Consider the following 21,868-nt stretch of genomic DNA (forward strand, 5'->3'; position numbering starts at 1 on the left):
CAGAAAAGAGTTACAAGAATGATTTCAGGTCTGGAAAACATCCTTTGTAGTGAATGACTAATGAAACTCCATCTACTTACTTTTTCCAAGGGAAGTTTTTCCACAACTTTGTCATAGCCTACAAGTTGCTACATGGGGAAGAGTCTTCTGACAGATTAAATCTTGCAGAAAAGGACATTAAAAGACAGAAAGCTAAAGCTATGCAAAAGCTAAATGAGAAACAAGGCAGAGCCTGGTAACCCTGATGGCAATGAAATGCTGGCATAATTTTCAAATGTGGTGGAATCACCATTACTTGGGGTCTGTTTTAACCAAGCTAAACATCTAACTAACAGGGATGCTCTAGTTCAAGTAGGCTTATTGTCCGGAGGCAGACGTTACTTAGTGAGGTTCACTGCCTATATTACAGAAGAGGCAAGACTAGATAAATATAATAATAGCAAAATTGAAATACAGGAATTTATCTTATTAACCTCAATTAACCCTCGCCTTATAATTTCCTTTTTCAATGATCCCTGTGAAAAACGTGACAACAGTCAAGCTTCTGGAGCGCTGTGCTTGCAGCCTCTCATGCTGCAACCAGCTTTGTCTCATTATTTCCTTGGTGCTCTCTCTCTAGCTGCTCTCTTGCCTTTCAGACTCTGATTGCAAGCCTTCCTGGGCTGTAAACCAGCTTTCCCTTCTGTACAGCTTCTCATGCAACTATGCTCTGACCCATGGCTCCAGGAATTAGGGTTGGTAAGCACTATTGTAGCATATACAGATAAATAACCTTTTGAATGGTTATTTCAAATATATTGCCATGATTTCAAAGATTACGGCATTTCAAATATTATGGTATGATCACATGTGATGAACAGGAGTCCATTTGAATTTTAAAATACAAGATCAATACAATTTAGGAAAACCCCCCCCGACAACTTAAAAACACAAATGGAATATTTTTTTTTTTTTACGTTCAAGAGTAAAACTCTAATTTTGATTTATTTCTAAGAGCTGAGATTTATATTAGCTGAAGGCATTTGGAGGCAGGAGAGGCACTCAGCTTGCTGGCACCCTATCTATAGTGGTTGTGTAACAGCATGATTAATTCATTAATAAAGCATAGCTTGACAATGGGTAGCACTGAAAATATTACATATTAAGAGCACCAAGCGTTTGACGTGCTGCAGGAGAAGCCTCTGCCAGTGTGCCAGAGCAAGCACCAAAACAGAGCTGGCTGCAACCAAAATAAAGAGTAAAAATAAATAAATAAATAAAATCTTCACATTCACTTCAGAGGAGCTCGCAGGCTCTGTGTTAAAGGCGGGGGGCAGAGGGCAGAGCGCTTGTGTAATAATAACAGCTTTGGCTAACAAAAAAGCAACTCCAGCAAAAATTGCTGAGAAGAGTCTAAATCCTTCCTGCTGAGTAGAAGGAAACCAGCACCTACTGGAAACAGCGGGATCTGGGGAGGGCCAGAACAATTTACACTGGCATTCAGTAGTTAACATTAAGCACATAAGGTCACTTATTAACAACATATAGGTTTTAACAACTGCTGACTGCAGGGAGGTGTGTTACTCATATGACCGCATCATGCCTCCCCTCCTCCTCTCCAAAGAGTGATCAAAGAGCAGAGATTCCAAATTGTGAAGCAATTTTTTCCAACGGGAGCATCTGGGTCGTTGGCACGTTTCACCGCGCGTTACACTGCAGCTCAGGAATTGCGTCCAGGTCTGCCACATGGTTGGGCTTGTGATGGACAGGCCAAGCTGCTCCGGCTTCCCAGCTGCTCGGCCCCTTCCACTCATTATCCAGCCTCAAGCGCTAATGCCCTTGCATCAATTTGCGAAGGGGTCCTCCACAAACACCACGTGAGCCCCCTGCGCCGAGAGGGTTGTGATGGGGAAAAGAAAATGGATGTCTGCTTTCTTCCATATCTAATTTGTTTTGCATACATTTGCATGCTGGCCATACACCCATTCACATTACGGATCCCATTTGTGAGTTGCAGATCATTTGCCAGTCAAAGCTGGCGAGGGTGCATGTGTGTCTGTGTGTGTGGAGGGAAATCCAAGATTCTAGATTGTGCAATATAAATTACATGTAAAAACAGAAAGGAGAAAAAAAAAAGGCAGTAGCCACAATTGTGCGTGCGTGAATGAAGGGCACAAAGAATCTCTGCACCTTTGAAGACGGCTGGAGGCACATGGGGATAAATTCAGGAGGGGGTGGGAGGAGACCACAGGCGCAAGCCATTTCTGAACACTGATTACATGGGTAAACTGTTTGTTCCAGTGTATCACAAAGAGAAGGAGCATTATTTTTCATGCCACAGCTGTTTTGAATAAGAATAGGAATAAACTTAACCATCCTCCTCATGTTACTTACCACTAATTATGGCATATATTTACATCTATAAAACAGTGAAATTTTGGGGGACATAATTTCATGCCCCTTTATTGTGTAGATTCCTTTATTTCCATCCCACATTTGAATTTCAAAAATGTTTAGGACTTCAAAGCATCTTTAAAAGCTTGCCCTAATTATAATATGCATTACTTTCTAAAACTCCTAGTTTGCATTGCAGATTCCTGCAAATAGAGGCATTCATTTTAAACATCAATTAATATCATCCATGCATCTTCAGATGAGTTTGGGTCTTTATTTCAGAGTTGCACTGAGCTCTGACTATGCTTTCCTCAGTTTGAAGAACAGTTCAAGCTACTGCAAACATTTAAAATTAAGCCAGGGGATCAGATCGGTACAAAGCCCAACAGCCCAATATTCATTTATATCAGCTATTTTTTCCCTATGTCACTAGTTAGAAAACATCCCTCCTCCTTTCAGATATATTTGCTTCCCATATCTGTTCCTGTAGCTGCAGAAGTCAGAGTTCAGGTTGGCACAGAGCATTTGGCAGCGTCCGAGACACAAAATCCACGGCAACATTATTGCAAGGTGTGCTTACAACCAGCACTAAGGATCCCAACGGAGGCAGGGACCCACTGCACGATACTGTAGGTTACATAGAAAAGTCATGCAAAAAGAGAATCCCTGCCTCAGAATTTGCAATTGGGGACTGAGGCAAAATATGAGAGAGAAATAACTAGCTAAACCAGAATAATTTAGTCTAGGCTGCAGTGGACAGATACGCACTGCTGAATTAACATCAAAGGTGCTCCTAGTAGTGAAAAGTGTTTGCTGGATGAACTAGCACTAGATGGGGCAAGTTACAGAGCTAGCAAAGCTAGCAGGGGCATAAAGGGAGATACGGAGTTGTGCCTTCCCAGAGCAATTCCCTTGCCAGAGTCAATGGAGATGTATGTGATCGTAACAGCAGAGTCAAAATGAAGATACTTGTTGGAGATGTGGCTGAGAGATACTGGATTCAAAAGGGAGGTGGTGTGAGTGGGACAGATGTACCATCAACCTCTGCAAGAGAAAGTGGAGAGCCAGGGAAGGCAGAGCACTGGGCAATCAGCACTGTGGGCCAAGAAGGCAAGGCCAGCAATACTGTTTTAGACAGACATTTTGGGGTAAGGCTGGAGGTGCAATCTATCATTTAGTTTGAACTCTTTCAGGAGGCCTAAGTGTATTATTTAGTATTAGGTAATTTAAGAATAGTAGTGAGTAACCAGTGGGAATAGCATTAGATATCAATATGAGTAGAACTTCAACTAGTAAAAGAAACCAATAGAGGCAACATGTGTTGACTTAGCTTTTAGATAGGCTAATCAGAACTTCAAAGACCAGAAGACTTCGGGGCTTTTCTCAAGTCACAAAAACCATTTAAGTACAAACTAACCAACAGGTATGTTGACCTTACTCAGATTAAGATTAGATGGTATGAATCATACCCGATTGTTTTACATAGATTGGGCTTATTTTGCTCGTGACTAAGGTAACAGAAGCCAGATTGTGCACTCAACCTGCACCCAGGGAAAGGTTTCATCTGCAGATATTCTGCAGCCATGTCTGAATTCCTCGTCAGTGTTCTAGGAAATAACTTTTACATTTATTTAAGAACATTTATTTTTGTTTTCATTTTATATCCCTGTAATCTCCGGTTTCATATCATTGTCACACAAATTTCCTGTGCCGTATCATTAGTACGTTGTTCCTTATTTACTCATTGTACTGAGTGCACAACATACCAAGTAAAGATCCTTCTATCTATTACTGTAAAGCCTGTCTCTGGGGTGACTTCCCTGAGCTCTCTGGTTCCCAATGACTACCTGGGATAAACAGAAGAAAAGAGTTACTGCATTCAAGGTGCAAGACAAGGACCAGGAAATTGCTTTGCAGGGCTGTAAGGCTGGTTGTTCGAGGTGGTGTAAAAGGAGAATTCTCTTCCTTTCATACCTCCTGCACTGTTAGGTAGGAAGAGGTCCAAAAGTGTGACGTCCAGATGTGTCACTAGGACTGAGGGCAGAAGCTCATCCATTCCCAGCATCAGGCTGTATTTCACAAGAGATACAATCTGTATGAACCAATAAACCTCTGCAAAGCAAAGCAACACTTTGCTTTGTACTCCATACCTGTGATGCTTTGCAAAGTCAACTCCACAATTGCCAAATGTCTTCTTGCAAGATCTCAGACCTTTCCCTCCCACTTTTTTTGTAATCAAACCTTATTACCTTTATCACAGGGAAAACCATGCTGCTGAGAAGCCTCAAGCAGAACTAAATGGGAAAGAGCAAGAGGAGTACTCTTTCCGGCTACCGGAGCTAGCTAAGCTGCTTTCTGCCTTAGTCATCCTCAATGCGAATGCTCATCTCTGGTCTTCCTGTTTGACACCTTTCCTTTCCACACTAGATTTAATGTCTAAACAAAATGCTCTTTGTGCTGCCTCCAGTGACACGCCGACTTCTCTTTAAATCTGTTTACAGGCTCACCATCCCTTCCGGCATCAAATCCTCACCTTCGCTTTCAAGCTTCCACATGCCACAACACCCACCTGCTTTCCTTCTCTGGTTTCCCTTGACTTCTTTCACTCGTAGGCCCTGGTTTTCTTTTGTTGATTCTCCTTACAGTGCTTTCTCACCTGTACTTATTTGCCCAACACAAATTCATGTTCCTCTTTTACTCATGTTACAATCAAATTCCACCAAAACGTGGGCTGTCACTGGACACTGATGCTAGGATGCACTAGCTTACACTGCTGAGGAAATTATCGATGGTTAAATGATAGCGAAGGGAGAAGACAACACAAAGGATGGGAAGGGGGAAATGATTAAATAAAGGGTGAGAGAGTACTGTGAGCAAGCAATAACCACACAACATGAACAGAACCTGGGAGAAGTTGAACTTTCAGAGTAGGAGGAGGTAGCAGATGATAAGGAGAGAGTGGATACTGATTCAGAAGTGGATACTTAATTTAAAAGAAAAGGACAAGAAAACAAAAATCAATCTATTTTCATATTAATAAACTTGAAGTTACTAATAGGGTCAAAAAGATTGTCCGCAACCTTTGCCGGCTTCACACCGGTAATATATGACTGTTTAGAACAGTTTCTCAACACTCCCCGTAAACATGGGAACAGTGTCCTTTTTTCTGAAGAAATGTCCTACTGGGGTGGAAGAAATTAAGGACAGTGAGCTGACAGTTTAGGATCTAATTCTCATGACTAATTACACAGCCTTCCTCTGTTTTTCCTATACATATTTCTAGATGGAGGGCACTGGTGTGAAGTTTATTTCTAGAAGGGCATTCATCGTGACTCTCGCTACGCCCTAACACTGCACCTGGTACCTTCTCTTTGCCTCACTCACCCGATAAGAGAGAAAATCCACCGGCTTATTTTAAGGTCGTGGCTCAGGAAGGCATCCTCACCACATTTTTAATGTATAACTCAGAAGGATGTTAGCACTGTATGTTTTTTAATCTCTAAGTTAATACAACACAAAATTGTATTAAAAGACCATTATGTTGGAAGGCACAGTGAGGTTAGGAAATGTTGGATTGAAGTTGCCTGCACATCCTGACTGGTGAACTGCATCATGATACAGTCTTTAGCTACACGACTGTACACTCGCCCTCTGAGCATCTATACAATATTTCTTTGTCTTCATTATTCGGTGTGGCCCTATTCCCTGCACACTACTCAAAACCTGTGCTGAACACAGAATTATTAATTTTATAAAGGTTTTCTTCATGGAATTATCTTGATTCTCTATAAACAGCTATGAGTTTGATTTCTCAGTGACCACCTGAGGTGAAGGAATGGTATCACCCCCATATTACAGATGGGGAGCTAAGGCAAGAGTGTTAAAGGTGTGCACTGCTTGTAGGAGATCAGGCAGAGAAGGCTGGCACTTGAATTTTTGAAGTCATGAGTACAACACAGACCTTAATGATCCAAAGAAGATCTCTACTGGCTTTAGATACATCTTTGAGCATTCAGCATGCCTGAAAATCAGTTTCCACATTGAGAAAAAGCAGAACATACAATACATCAATGACCATATCACAAATCTCTGCTGCTTCCACATCTAATCTAAAGTCTGAGGCTTGTCATTCTCTGTGGGAACTCCAAACAGGCAAGTGAGGTGACATTCATTTTGCCAGAGGGTTTCGTAAGTATTTATTATGCAAAGTGGATTGGTGAGATGACGGTCCTCAGTTCAAGCCCAAGTTTTGCAAGGAAATGTATTTAGTGGTCACAGACCCTTAACCTCCAAGCTCTATTCTTCTGCAGGCAGATTTCTTCTGCCCTTATGTTTTTCCTGTTCCCACCCCTCACATACCTGTTTCTGCTGTGTGCCTTCATCCCTATGTTTCCCCGCAAGCTCCTTATCCCAAATGCTCCCTCTTCCCACTGCCTCCCTCTTTTTGACCCTGCCTTTTCCAGGCTCCTGGTACCTGCTGCGTTTCAACTCCCAGTTCTCTGCTGCCTCCTGTTCCTGGACTCTTTGCTCAGCCAGCCCTCAAATGCTTGGTCTACAGCTCCCGTGCCCAGTTTTAAGACTCATTAATTTCTCAACAGATTTCGCACAGCTCCTGCTCAGTGGTTTATCCCTTCTACACCCAGATTTGAGAAAAGAGAGTCTCCCTTATTCCTGGTTTCCAGTTCCAAATCTGGTGCCACAGAAACTCTTAGCAAGATATGAAGTCTAGGGTATGTACAAGGTGGAGAGTACTGCAGGCCACGTAGATAAACTTTAACTGAAAGCAATAAACACCGGGAAATCTGATCATAAGCAGTGATTCCAGATCAAGCTTTTCTGGTTTCAGCCTCAATCTGTCCACTCTGTAATTAAGCCCTGAATATGCCCCTTTCACTGAGGTTTTAAAAGACAAATTTAAAATGTTTAGATGATAACTGTTGCTAGGAAAAGGAGTATACCACAAAAAATACCTCAACAAATCAATAAGTAGAAGAAGCTTTAGTGTAAGCATAAGGTCCAGCCTAGAGATTTGACGATCCTTTTTGATGAACCTTTAGCATTGCTAACATGAGATTTTGTAAATACAATACAAAAAATCTGATGTATCAATGAAATTTATCACAACTAGATCAATATACAACATCTCAGCCTTCCCTTCAAATTCTTTTTTCACTCTTGCTCACAACTGATATGAACAGATATAACTTTTGGAGCAGAGTCCCATGGCTGGAGGAAGGGGCAAGGGGAAAGCAGATGTGCTCCAGCAACCAAAAAATGTTTAAGAAAAGCCCCGGAACCCTCCCAGGCTCACAGTCGTCCTGCTGCACACGTGGTTCAAATCCCACTTGGTCCTATCTGCATAAGTGTGGACTGATCACAGGACTGATTCTTGTACTATTTGCATTTGGCAAGAGTTCAACATTTGAAACACTAAAAAGCGGGCTCCATTTCTGTGGCTTCCCCGGTTTTTCTTGGACCACTAGATGGCAGTTCCCCATTTACAAAGCAGGGCTCTCGTTACCTGTTCGCTCCTGCCCAGCAGCTGTGTCAAGCACAGTTGAGGCACGCATCTGCCTTTGCATGTCATCTGCAACACAGACTTCTTGTGGAGCTGTCAACAAGAGTGGCTCTGGGCCAGCGTCCTACCTGAAGGATATACAGCTTTGCACTTTTAAATGACGACAGAAGAAATTTGCACACGCAGCCCAAAGGGTGCTAAATACTAAACACAGGCTTTATCGACAAGAGAGGTTCTCCACGTCATGTCTTACTCACCCAGAATTTTACGAGGAAGAAAGCATTTTGGGGCCCCTTCCCAAACAGTTCCTTTAGACCGCCCTTCTTTTCAGGAAATTTGTCATAAATCTGACGAATGTCCACTGATTCAAGCAACGGGTCACTGTAAGAATGGTTAGCGTGTCCAATGTGTACGAAGAGGTGTTTATTATACTGCAAGAAAGAAACAGGAAAATCAGTGCTGTACAAAAAGAGCAGAGGTTTATTAAGGCACGGGTCTGCGTGTGCTCCTGCGGAGGGTAGCGTGCTTTGATGGATTAAATGACTCGCACATTACTCCTGGGACTATGATTTTCTGCAGTATGATTCCCATGAACAATTCAGTGATTGTGTCGTAGCCCCTTGTGAACAAGGGTCAACATCAAAAAACCTGTGTCCCTACTGCAAACCACAAAACATGGTCATCTTCAAGGGAGTAATTTACACTGAAAGACCCAGCGGCAGCACAGTGATAAAGAGCCCTTTGCAGAGCATAATAAGAGGAATATGCTCACGAGGAAGGCCTATTTCTGCCTCTTTAAACCATGTCTTTTAATGTCCCATGTCCTCACAGCCTGAATTTCTGCTAGTGCCACAGAGCCCACACATAAACACCTCCTGTTTGTCTATTAAAAACCCCAAACATCTATCTATAGCATATGCTAATGCCCCTTAACTAAAAGAGTTGGAAGGGATTTTCTTTTAACTTCAGAATGACAACAACGAGAAGGCCAGTTACTCTGTGTTGCTGTTGCTATAGAAGTGGTCCTCATTGCATGTCCTCCAGTATTTTGACCCATGTAATATTAAAGAGCCAAACTTTTACCACTTCCCTCGGGAGGTAGCTCTGTAGATGATCATCTCTGCCAAAACACGTTCAGCTTCAATTTCCTATTTCTTAACTTCATCCCATCGCACCTCATTATAATCACAGGAATCACCTCAGCAACCCTTTTCCTGCCTGGGGGAAATCCTTGGCCCAGTGAAGTCCACAGCAGCCCCCTACTGAGTCCAATATGGTCTTTTAGGGGCTGCCATTTCTCCAAGATGAGAGCACTTTCCAGCACCTGAAATGACAGCGGAAGGACGAACCCCAAAGACCCTCCGCTAGTCAATCAGCAGCTCAGTGTTCTGTGAGCAGACTGAAGGAGCTTGAGAGTGGCAGGATTAAACATTGGGGTTTTTAACCATGCAGATCACAAAACATTTTGCTAACTCAATTAAAGGAAAGCTGATATGCAGTCAATGAACACTAGAAAACCCTGTCATATTGAACAGATGCTGTATATAAGGGGCAATTCCCAAAAGCTAAGCACAAATAAAATATTTAAAACCCCAAAGCAGACCTCATTTAAGCTATTTTGTTTACAATATACCTGCCGAATGAACAAATTGAAATGACAAATCTAAATTAATTGGACATCCACTCAGAGCCTTCCTTTGGTGTAAGCGGAGTCTTCCCTAGCAGATGTCCAAAACTCTGGGGAAAAGGAAATGGACTGGCTAGATTTCTGCACTTAGGAAATTAAATTGAAATGTATTTAAAAATCATCTAGCATAGTGAAATCTGAATTTAGAATCAGAGAAGTCATCTGTGTATGGGGCCAAAAATGAGATACCTTCCATGCTTTTTACAGGGTTGTATTCCTTTTTACATTTTGTAGAAGGAAAAAGGAAAGCGTAACACTTTATTAAGGTGTTTGCACAAGCAAGTCCAAGTCTGAGAGCACCGGTTCCACAGGATTTTCCTTGCAGCCCTCTTTCAAAAGAATGCCATCCCAGCTTCTTCTGTGCACAAGTGGAAAACTTGCCCAGCCTTTACTTAGTGCATGTGGAGCCCAAAAGGGGCAGAGCTGATCCAAAGAAACTGTTTCTACCTTTAAGAGGAAAACAGGCATGGCAGAGAAATAAATGGGCGGTGGGGAGCTGAATGCATGCACGCAGGAGTGAGCGTGCCCATGAATGTGTGCCAGCTAGCCCTCACCCAGCGCTGGTCTAGCTTGCATGCTGATCATTTACACATGATACAGGAAATCATCGTACTGGTTGGCAACTATGAGTGACTACCATAACAGTGTCCACGATCAGATTTAGCATGTTACTTTATGCAGTAGTGGCAAAAGTGGACTAAGGAGACATTTTAACATGACAAAACAAAAGAAAGAATGCAGAATAATATGAGAAAGCACCACGGCTCCAACTTTTGGTTTTTTGACACTGTTATCACATCTTTAGCTTGCAGTACTGTGAGTAAATAACTAAAAGTCATGCTGAACATTTCTTACGTATCTTGCTGCCTACTGAAAAACTTAGATCTCAGTAAAATGTACCAGCGCCCCATATACCTGGGAACTGCCAGGAACGCAAGAAAGGGAGTCCAGAAACCTGCTCCTCTTACTTTCCTAAGCTACCAGGGGTGAAGTGCAGGAGGACAGGGCACAGGCTTGGTCACCGAACGTGGCTATCGACAGAAGCCTATCTGCGATGAGGCAAACATCTCCATTTTTCAAGTAGAATGATAAGAATTCCCCAGTAGAGGTAAGCACTTCAGCCTTCTCTGAAAAATTAAACTGAAACATTTCCCTTCCCCCAGCACCCTCATTGCCTGCCTAGGAGTGTGCAGCAGTTGTGCTCTCCCTGGGGATGTGGGATGCCCCAAAGCATCTCTCTGCTCTCCTTCGCTCAGAGTAAGGGCTTGAAAAACCATCCCCACCATCAGTGACCAGGTTTGGGTTTTTTTGGTGTTGCTTTTTTTTGTTTGGTTTGTTGGTTTTTTGTTTCCTCTCAGTCTTCTCTGCTGGAGTTGTTTCAGGTTGTACAAATAACCACATTTTTATAGGAACAGAACTGAGGGCTCAGGTTCTCCTGCACCCAGGAAAGCGTCCTCCCCAAAAGGGGGGGGGTCTCTCTCCCAGGCCCAAAGATGGCTGTGGAGTGAAGGAGGAAGGGAGAGCTGTATTTTACAGTTTGGCAACTGCAAATTCCCAAGACAATTCACATGCTGTATCTTATTCTGCGAACCAGGAAAATATACAAATTGCTCAGTATCCAAACTTTAGTAAAAGCAAACACACTCATAGGAACATGGACCATGAAGTCTTAATAGTTTCAATATAAAAGCAAAGTTAAAGGCAGCTGTAAAGCTACCACAGTTGTCTGCGGAGCTCGCCAAAGTACCAGATGCTGCTGCAGCAAAATTTCCGAGCGGGTACAGTAGGACAGATGGTATGACATCACCTGACAACATTCTTAGGACAGAAATGTTTATTTTGATATTGCAATGTGTGATTATTTTCTCCTTATGTTGCTGCAATTCCTATGCTAAGTACAATCATTACTAACCTAATTAGATATGGCATATTTCTATGAACTAACAAATGATAATATAATATCAGGAGCAGGGTAGATGGATACTGAAATGATCCCAATCATTTTTATACAAACATACTCCATGACAGGAATTTATGCATAGATAAAAGCAAAGAAGCTAAGTTTTATGCCTATATTTTTGAGCTCATTAGTGCCTGAAAAGCTTAAAAACATCCTCATTATATTGAGAATTCACTGTTCTTTTAGACTGAGTATTCCAGGGTCATTGAAGTACATTAGATGCTGAGGAATTTACTCATGCTACAGCATTTAAAGCATTTGTATCCAGCATTGGGGTGATAACGTGCTTTAGATGCTGTAAACCATCATAGATCAAATCCTGTATTTTCTGAGGATAAAAACAACATAAAAATACAAAGAACATTTTCAGCTATGTCTTCAGCATCCGCATTACATGATATGCCCTGGAGATGGCCGCCTCTTACTGAGCTCCTTTCCTTAAAAAAATTCTAACTATCCAAAGAATGCAGTAAAGCCATGAAATATGACTGTTGTCAAATAATACCACGAGAAAAATTATAATCCACTTAGGAATTTAAAAGAACCAAGACAAATTGCCGATGGCAGGGGATGCAAGCATTTAAGCTGGTGCAGAACAAAGACAAATCACCTACATTTGTTTTATCAGACAGCATATATATTTGTAACAGCTTCTCACCAATTTTGCACTTATATTCTAAGGCAACAGCCTTTCTAGTCCATGAAATGCAGGTTTGCAAATTGCTACAGTGTGCTCTGCCGCACCCCTGTGCTTCCCCACACCTGTGGAGCTAACGCCAAGCCTTGACAAGCCTGTATAGGACCAAGTTTTTTATTAAACAGTGGTGGCCAAGATGCAGATGGCAGTGAAGCCAGTCATCTCATGCTCTTGGTGCGGGTGAGCTGGGCATGCAGAGCTGCTGGGGTACCCACTCCCTCGCTGCTCCTGTCCATCGGGGCTGCATGGCCCTACATAACCATAATGAGCAGCACACGGGGGGCGAGTGGCTCCCTGGGCCCTGCCGAGTCTGGGTGACATGGATGCGGAGCAAGGTGCAAGGTAGGTGGCCCGAGAGAGGGCCCTCGGCAGCTGCTTCTGCGGGGATGCCCTGTTTGTGGGCACTGCACCCTGACTGCAGGGGTGCTGTGCCCTCCTGCTGCACCCAGGGGCACAGCTGTGATTTCACTCCCCCCCCCCGAATCACACTCGCACACCTGGGGGTCATTCTCCCGGTGCAGGCAGTGCAAGCTCCTCTGCAAACACCCCTGGCCCTGCAGCGGGACAGCGAGCTGGTGGCTTGCAGGACCTCGCACACGCGTGGGATGGTTGAGCAGGACAGGGAGATGGCAGCACCCTGCTGCCTTGTCTGCCCTGCGTAGCCTAATAACAGCACCTTGCTAGCTGGGCTGCTTCATGAGATCTGTAGGTTTCTGCAAATTTTAAGCATAACAACCACGAGGGTCAGGCCACCTATATCATTACTTGCAGCAACAAATCCCTATGAGAAAATACCATGGGGAGAGGCTGGCAACTTGAATGGATCGTAGTCTTGTGTGCCCAAAGGAACTCCACCACCCAAAGGAGAAGTACATTAAAGAGGCTCTGCTGCAGGTCTTCTCTCTCCCTGACACAGAGGGACAGCGTCCCAGCTCTCTTTGGACCGAATATATTCCATACTGGAGATCACAAGGACTACCGCCACAGCTCAGAGGGACAGGTGAGTGGAAGGCAGGTGGGACAGCCTGAGCTTTCGTTGAAATGAGATAAAACAGCATTGCTCAAGTGCCTGGCACCATGCAGTGATTCCCTCTGTACGTCCACAGACCGGTCCAACCCATCTTTTGAAAATGTACCGCTGCCTGTGCAGCAACTGCGCTTTTGGAGAAAAAAGGAGCCAGGTGGGGTGGACTGATTAAAAAAAATCACTAGTATATCAGCAGTCTGCGTGCAGCTCTAACCTGTACTGGGGAGGCCCCAGCCCCAGCTCTGCTGTCTCACTGTATCTTGTAAATCTGACACACTTTAATTTCCTGCTGATGTAAGAAAATCACTTGGTCTGCCAACAATTTTTCTTATTTCTACCAAAACACTAGTAACTGAGTATTTCATTCCTGTTGCTGTTGTCCTCCACTGAAGCAGATTGGAAGTTATATTTATAACATTTTAATGCTATAACTGGAGTCTGTACCAACTCCTGTTATTAAGGTTTTTAACACTTTCACATGAAATGTTAATTGAAGCTTCTGTGCTTGTGTGCTACGATACAACTGCGTGGTCAGCCTAGTCTTTCAAGGACCTCCACCCATTCAGACTCCTGCCTGGATCCCCTCAGGGACTGAATCAGGAATGTGAAGTAAAAGGAGACCTTTGGCTACTTCATGGTTGCAGAAATGGGGAAGTAGGTGACAAGCGAGGGCAGTTCCCAGCCCTGACACATGAAGGTTGCCCAACACTTCCCAGCTACTGCCACAGGAGTCCCAGTGTGAAACTGGGACTTGCTGGTTGAGCAAGATGCTCACAGAACATTTTCATCAGCTTTCCTGCAACAGTGAAGATGCATCCTTCAGTTCTGGCCCTGTCTGATTTGAGACCCTGCGGTCCCAATTCCAGAAGTGCTGAGTGCTCAGATGGGAAAATTATGCCTGAATATAGGAAGCTCTCAATAACGCTAAGTATTCTGCAAAATCAGGCTCATGACAAATCAAAGTGGACCCTCAAAATCAGTGGCCCATTCATTCTTTTGCACCTGAACTTCTTGGTTTGTCAAATGTGAGTAATAATGCTCCTTCATCTAAAAAACGACTGCACTAATACATCTGCGAAATGCAAATGGGGGGAATTATTAATTCCATTTGGAGGAGAGGTTAGACAGTGCACAGTGAGCAGGGCACGGGGCCACGCATTTCAACAAAAGAAGAAAACAAACAACTGAATAGTTGCTTATCGAAGAAGGGCCATCTACATCTACACTGAATGAAGCAGGAACAAATAAACATGTGAGCATGTAATTAACGGCTGCACTGTCGAGCAGACACATGAGGACGTTTCCCAACTTCTGAGAGCTTGACTTTGCAGCCCAGCTAAGCAATTTTGGGGTGGGTGTAGCGGTGGGGGAAGCTGCCGTTGAATGAGATGGGAAAACGCGGGGCAGAGGCACAGCCAGGCACGGAGCCCCTTGGGGCGAGCGCGAGGGCGGGTGCTCGGGTGCAGCACGCAGGCAGGGCAGGCAGGGCAGGCAGCGCGGGGGAGACGCACGGCTAATGCCAGCCCAGCCCACGCGCCCCCCCACTCGCCCTCCCCGCGGGAGCAGCACAGCGCTGTCCGAGGCTGTGGGAGGCAGAGGGCCCCCCACCGCGATGACCCCCCTGATTTTACGGCTCTCCGGGGCTCCTCGCAGGGGCTGTGCGCCCGGGCTCTGCTCCAGCTGCCCCACAACCTCGCTCGCTCGCTCCTTCCCTCCTCCCCGATTCCACGTTTCCCTGGGCAGAGCCGGTGCCCCGAGTAACGCCGGGTGGCCCCCCCCTGCCCCGGCTATTTCAGCACCGGGGCTTTCTGCGAGCGCGGGCTGGGACGCGGGCAGGGCGGGGGCGCCAGCCGCGGCGCAGGGCCCGGCAGAGGGAGCTGCCATCGCCGCTGGCGCCCGCACTCCTCTTCGGTTACGCAAAAGCAGCACTTTTAATTTTGCTGGGAAATTTCCGGCAGCAGGGGTGGGTTTTGAGAAAAGGGAGAGAGCGTGCGTGAAGGCAGTGGCGAGCAGGCACAGTCAGGCCCCGGCGGCCTTTCCACCCGTCCTCAGCGCTTAACGTGGGCCGACTTCGAGGAATAAATTGTGCTCGGTCTCTCTGCCCGCTCCACTGGGTTTTCAGCCCAGGACACTCCCTTGAAGAGCCCATGTCCTGACCCGACAACGGGGCTGGGGGAGCTGGCCCAGGCTGCCCACCACATCTCCATGTGGCCCCCCGGGAACGTCACCAGCTGGGAGGTCTGCTGCGACGCCGCGGTTTCAAGATTGGAGCCTGTGTCAATGCTGGACCCCCTTAAAGTGGTTTCTTGGCACTTCTAACTACGGGCACCTGAATATGAACGTTTTGGAGAGTATGACATTTGCTTCCCAGGGCCAGCACGTAGCTCTCCTGCACTGCGAGATGAACGACCCTTGCATTTCGTTAAACTTTGTCTGAATTTAGATTAAAATGACCTCAGATCCTGAGTCTGCCACTCCAAGACATTCATCCAAATGTGGGTTTGCTTCCTCATCCTTTCACATCACAAAGACGCTAAACCAAGGACTTCCTTACGATTGAAATGCTGAACTGCTTTTTATACTGTTTACAGGGAATACGGAAAGGATAAACAATGCTTGTAACAATGGATATTGTTCAAAGATGGAGGGCTTCTTTTGAAAAGATCTCATTTATTTTTCATCACTTAGGTGGTTTGATTAACTTTGGTGAATTTTACTGCATTTGGCTAATGATGGCAGGCTGTTTTTATGGCCCTTGAGCAATTGCTTTCACTTTCTGGTTCTCAGGCACAATTCTCCCTGGGCTCACAAAGCCCTTTTACAACAACAGTAAAACCTGAATTAAAACATAAAGAATATTTTATTTCTTCACCACTTTTTAAAATACATTTTGAAATTTGGACCTAACACAATCTGACAGTTTGGATAGGTGGATTAATACTGAAAATGCCCATCAGCCATGTTCTCTATAGCCCTATATAGATATTTTAGATGTAAAACTGTCTGAAGTGCTTGCAGTTGAAATGAATGTGGCAGCAAGAGTGAGAAACCTCGAAGAGGAAGAGAAGAAAGGGCTTTTTTTGTTGGGTGGTGGCAGGATTTTTTTCCTGATTTGAAAGCAAGCGTGAAAAAATATATATAATTGGAATTATCATTTCACTGTTATAGTCTTTGAATTTTATAGCTACTTGTGTAACAGTCAATTGTTTAGATCCCTTTTAATCTGCTTGCATACTTAGTTTATATTTGGTAGGGAATATGGGATTACTTGGTTTAAGCATTTGTCCTGAACTTTCACAGAACGACTACAGTAAAATCAGAAAGCCCCTATTAAGGAAAACCTGTCTTGAAAGCAATGGATGGGTACATGAATTTGTTAATCTGTTGGGAATATAGTTACATAGGGTAGGCAATAATTAAAGGTAACTAAAACGCTGATGCTTGGACCTACAAGGGCAGCTTCTCTGCACCATTTAGGAATTGTACTTGAGTGCAAAATGCCACAAAAGGAAAATACAGCTTGACATTTGTAAACCAAATTGATTTTCATGTAAAAAGAGTAATTTTACTCATTCTTAACTGCAGAGTCAGTATTCCAAGATTTTGCAACTGTGCCATCTTATGTCTCCCAGACTATCTTGTGCCATGCCGAGTTACAGGGAGGGTTGCTTATTGTTTCCTTTCTATAACTTTCTTTTGTAAATGGAACAATTTTGTGGCTAGGCAAGGGAAAAAAGTCAACAGCCCTCTACAAGTAACAGGACTCTATGGAGCACCTTTCTGACCCACCAGAATGCCCACTCCAAATTAATATAACTGCCTGACATTGAGGGGCTTTTGTACTTTTAAACACCAATTGCCATTGGAAGAACCCCAGAAATGTTTAAGGCCCCACTCCTACAATGAATTCTCTGTGGGTGGACCTTTGTCTCCATGCACAGCCCCATTGAAGTTGCTGGGAGTCACCATGGGCAGGCAGACCTAAATTTCTAATTGCTGTACAGGAATATAGACTGCAAGGGGCCGCCCAGGATCATCGAGTCCTGGCCCCAGGTGCCATGCCAAATAAGCCTTTTTCAATAAACCTCCAGGTTACACTTCAAGGTGGTCTATTTGCCCCCACCACTATGAGGCTTTCTGGTCTGGTTTTGGGTTGGGAAGGAGGAAGGGTCATCTTTTATTTTTAAGAAAATGTTGGAAAACTATTTGATCAAAATAGTACTTTATGTCATTTTCTGTAAGAAGTTAGAAGTGTAATCAACATATACCTATCTTTTTTTGGAAGATACGTGAGAAGTTTTACACGGCTCTCTCAGAACAGCATATACATATATTCGTTTCTGAGGTCAGCAAAGGCACAAAGGCGTACAAGAGATGCTGCAACCACAGCACATGCCTACAAGACTTCATATGCACTTTGTGGAAAACACACATCTTGCCTGGCTTGCTGATTTTGTTATTTAAAAAGTAATGAACCCCCATCCTTTCTATGCTGCACAAACCGCATCTGCAATAAAATGTTGCACCAACACAAAGAAAGATGTACAAAACCACAGACAGAATTCATATGTTCTTCAACGGCACTAAATGAGGCTGGGGGGCCCACTTTTATCTCCAAGGAGGACTTTTGGTGCTTACTGGAAAAGTCTGTGCACTGGCAGGAGGCAGGGCCCCTCGGAGCCATCCCTGCAGACAGGCGGGCACCAGCGGCTCTGCCCAGTGCCTCTCCAGCAAGTGCCCTTCTGTGTTTGCCCTGGGAACTGGTCACACTGCCTTGGGGTTTTTTTCTATGCCCTTCTTTAAGATCCAAATAATCAAAGCTACTTAATTTGATCTAAACAATGCTTCGCCTTCTCCTCACTCCCCTTTCCTGGGCAGCAGCGGTGACACACTGCCCACAGGGGCTCATCCCTCGACTCCACCCAGCCAGTCCAGGCTGTCCCCACGCAGCCCTTGCACAGCTCTGCCCCACTGCACTTGCAGCACGGGTGTAAAGAATGATCTAAATTGGGATTAATGCATGACTGGGAATTGACTTTTCTTCAAGTCTCATTTTTGCAATGTTACAGCATGCGAGTAACTGTTTTTTTAAAAACAAGTCTGGGTAGTTTGATGCTCTTTCTTCTCTAGTAAACCTCCTGCATAAATGCTCTGCATTTAAAAGGTAGGTTTCTCAGCAGTACGCTCACAAGCTGGGACAAGCTCCGGTGGGCCTCGCTGCACCCTCAGGAATTCCAGATAATATTAGTTTGCTCCAAAAAAGGCTTTACAGTATTTATGGGGCTGCCCTGGGTAACCGTGTTTCTATTCAGGCCTCCACTCTTTCTCTGTAATGCAAGTGGATATGTTGCATTCCCCAGAGCCTGCACCTGCCTGAAAAACGAGAGCCCCAACATGTCCCCATGCTGCCGGCCCACACGCTGTGCGTGAGCCCAACCGGCTCTGAGCCGCACCACCACAGTGGAGCGGGACCCGCGGCTCCTTCCCCTGTCAAAGCAGCATCTTCTCCTCATTTTTGGTCTGACAGTCATGTTGCAAATATATTCACGTCACTCAGCTGGTTTCATGTTGCAGACACCAGCAGTGTGACGGGCAACCACATGTTGTCTGCTGAGAGCGTACTTGGTTTGAGGGAGAGTTTTCTTTGAGGGAAAGACATAAAAGTTACTTAGTTGCTGACCTCTCCTTCACTCTCTTTTACAGAAAGCCACGCAGATACACAGAGGCTCTACACCATATAAGCCCATGGGTTTTGCAAATAGTTTTGTGTTACAAAAACCTACGGAAAAAGGATTATTAGGTGGTATACTGGCAAAACAGTAAATCAAAATACACTGAAATGCCATTGCATTCACATACAGCACAGTAACGCTGAGCATTACATGGCCACATCCTGTTTTCCCGATAACCTCAAGGCACACACATAACATCGTGGTGTGCAGCAATCTGGATATGGCAGAGCCCATAAATCAGCAGGACATGTTAGATGGGGTCAGCAAGCCAAGGACTCCGAAAGCTGCGTATCGATAAGGCTGCCTGATGAGAAAACCTGGATGCTGTGTTTCTGCATCGGAAATACAAACCATCATCTGGAGGTACTTGGGGCTGGGGATGGAGAAGGCGTTCCAGCTGCGGCTTAGTCTGGAGGACACCAAGATGAAGCTTTAGCCCACCAGAGCCAGGACTGCTGGCAGAGCGTGGGAATCAGGGCCACAGGAAGGCAGAGGGATCCCAGGGACACCATTCAGTATCTAACAGTCAGGTAAGTGCTGAGGTAACTGTACCTGCTACCAAACGTTTCCTCCCTCAAAGTTAATTCAACCTGGCAAAATGTGACATTTAGCAAACCCACACACTGCCACATATTTAGTATATGAATAGCTGAGATATGGTGTATTTTCATTGGGATGTTTCTCCGCCAGGAGCATTCCTCTGTTGTAAGGTTTCTGGGCTATGTCTCCAATCTCCATTATGCAGGGTAAACACTCCCTGGATAACACCCCTGGCCAGAGCCCATAAATGCTATGGTTTCCAGTGCTGAATTATAAAGAACAAGTGATAGCTTCTCTCTGCTCCAAGCTACTCTATTTTACCAGGAATCTGAACAAGAATGGCCCATCTATATCACCCATTCATGACAGTATTTGCTTTTCAGAAATTATCTCAGTAAAAATTCTCAGGTTCGAGCTGAAAGAAGCTCTTTTGATTTATTTGTGATGCAGTAAAAACAGTGCTAGGCTACTAACAAATGTTCATGGTAAATACATGATGACTAATATCAAGGTTGAAGGCTAACTGGAGTAAATGAAACAGTACTGCCAACTTCATAAACTACTCTTGCAGGTATAGTATGCAGACTAAAAATCGAAACAAAACCAAAACCTTACAAAACAAAAATAAAAAAAAATCCAAACCTTGGATTGGACCCTAAGACACAATTAAAGATCAAGGAAGACTGAAGGAAGACTGAATGATTGGACATTTAGACAGGTAACCTCAAATAAAAAAAAAAAAAGTGATATGGTTAAATGGCACATGCTTGGGAGGCTGGAAGCAAAAGGGACAATCCTGATACTTGGAGGCTATCCCAAATGTCAGATATTTAAAATAATATGCATAGTTTCTGTGCAAGTCCTTAATTTTGTTTCTGTTAGGAAATAGATTAGGCTTTAACTTAAAGTACTGAATTATTGCCAAAACCATGATGCAATTTGGTACAACTGCTAAACTAGGTCAACGCTGAGACAGGCGCCATAGCGAACCACACCTGCTTTCAGAGAGGCCTCTCACTTCTGCAAATGGGGAAAAAGAGGGCAAGGAAAATACAGTACTACAGTGAAAGGAATATTACACTGAGCAGTAGCGAATGCAGAAACACCAGGTATATTCCATCAGGCTTAACCCTGGAAAGCATCCTCAGGGGGTGGGGAGCAACAGAGAAAAGCTGAAGATTAGCAGACAGGAGGGCAACACTTACTGATTCAGGATCCCTCTGCTGTTCAAGGAAAGCCGAAAACTCCACCAGCCTGAGTTTGGTCGTACCAATCGATCGGCCCTGCCATGCAGGGACCGAGGGAGCTGGAGCTGATGTAGGCTCAAATCCTAAAATAAAGGAACCATTTTCATTAGGAAGTTGATAATTCCTTAGTTTGTATTTTCTGAATTAAATATAATCGGGAATTATGCATGTAGCCCTTGGATGTTTATATTAATTTTAGCAAATAATGAATTCAGAATGAGTTAAAATTGGAAAAACACAGAAAAATATGTAGAAAAAGAGGTCCCAACCCAGCAAGCTAATAATGGTGCAAATAAAAGATCTACTTCTTTGTTTCCTTGGGGCTGTAACTAACTGTAGAATTTTTGTTTCAATTATATACTAGATTATAGAGATTTATAGAGACTTCACGTAGACTTACAGCTGACCCTTCCTCAGAAACTGGCAGCAAGACTCACTTACTGCCTTGGGAGTCAAGAGGACTGGCCTCCATTTCTGGCTCTTAATGTGCCACATGTTACAAGTAAATCACCTCTCTTTTTGCCTATTTCTTCTGCCACTCTCAATTCCCCTCTCCTATTTAGAGTATAAGGTTTCCAAGGCAGGGACTGTCTCTTACTATGTATTTGCACATTGGGTCTTTGACTTCTTTTGGAGCTTTTAGGCAGCATTATATTACAGATAATAATAAATAATTACTATAGAGAGCTGAATCATACCCTAAAAAGAAAAAGAAGGTTTAAAATTGATAATAAAGAGGGAACGACATGATCTAGAGAGAGAAGGGATGTTAACCACCATCTCTAATTCACCTCAAGAGAAAGAATAAATGCTATCTCTTGCTCCTTATCGTGGAAAATTAGATGAGAAGGAAACAAAACAGTAAAGGAAGAAGGGAAAGGCAGCAGCTCAAAGGCAAAACTGATCTTGGGAGAGACACAGGCACAAGGAAGGCAAGGGAGAGGCAGCAAAGGTTAAAAAACAAAGATAATCCTGAACTAGGTTGAGAACCAGGGAGAGGTCACAGGTAGTGTGTGTCCACATCCTGTAATGGGAGTATGGTACCTGACTCCAACCCTCAGATTTAGGCAATGAAGTTGTGAGGCTT

The 21,868-nt window shown here is 44.2% G+C and overlaps 1 protein-coding gene across 8 annotated transcripts in view; it reads right to left on the minus strand.

Moving 5' to 3' along the window:
* TEAD1 (TEA domain transcription factor 1) overlaps positions 1–21,868 on the minus strand; it is a 162,885-nt gene that overhangs the window by 12,000 nt on the left and 129,017 nt on the right. For all 8 annotated transcript variants that reach the window (XM_072866176.1, XM_072866175.1, XM_072866174.1 and 5 more), the window contains 2 exons: positions 20,740–20,864; positions 8,149–8,322 (listed from right to left, as the gene is read on the minus strand). In XM_072866176.1, coding sequence (XP_072722277.1) covers positions 8,149–8,322; positions 20,740–20,864 — 299 coding nt within the window. The remainder of the gene's footprint in view (positions 1–8,148; positions 8,323–20,739; positions 20,865–21,868) is intronic.

Source organism: Ciconia boyciana, chromosome 6, assembly GCF_034638445.1.
Source record: "Ciconia boyciana chromosome 6, ASM3463844v1, whole genome shotgun sequence".
Classification (NCBI taxonomy): Eukaryota; Metazoa; Chordata; class Aves; order Ciconiiformes; family Ciconiidae; genus Ciconia; species Ciconia boyciana.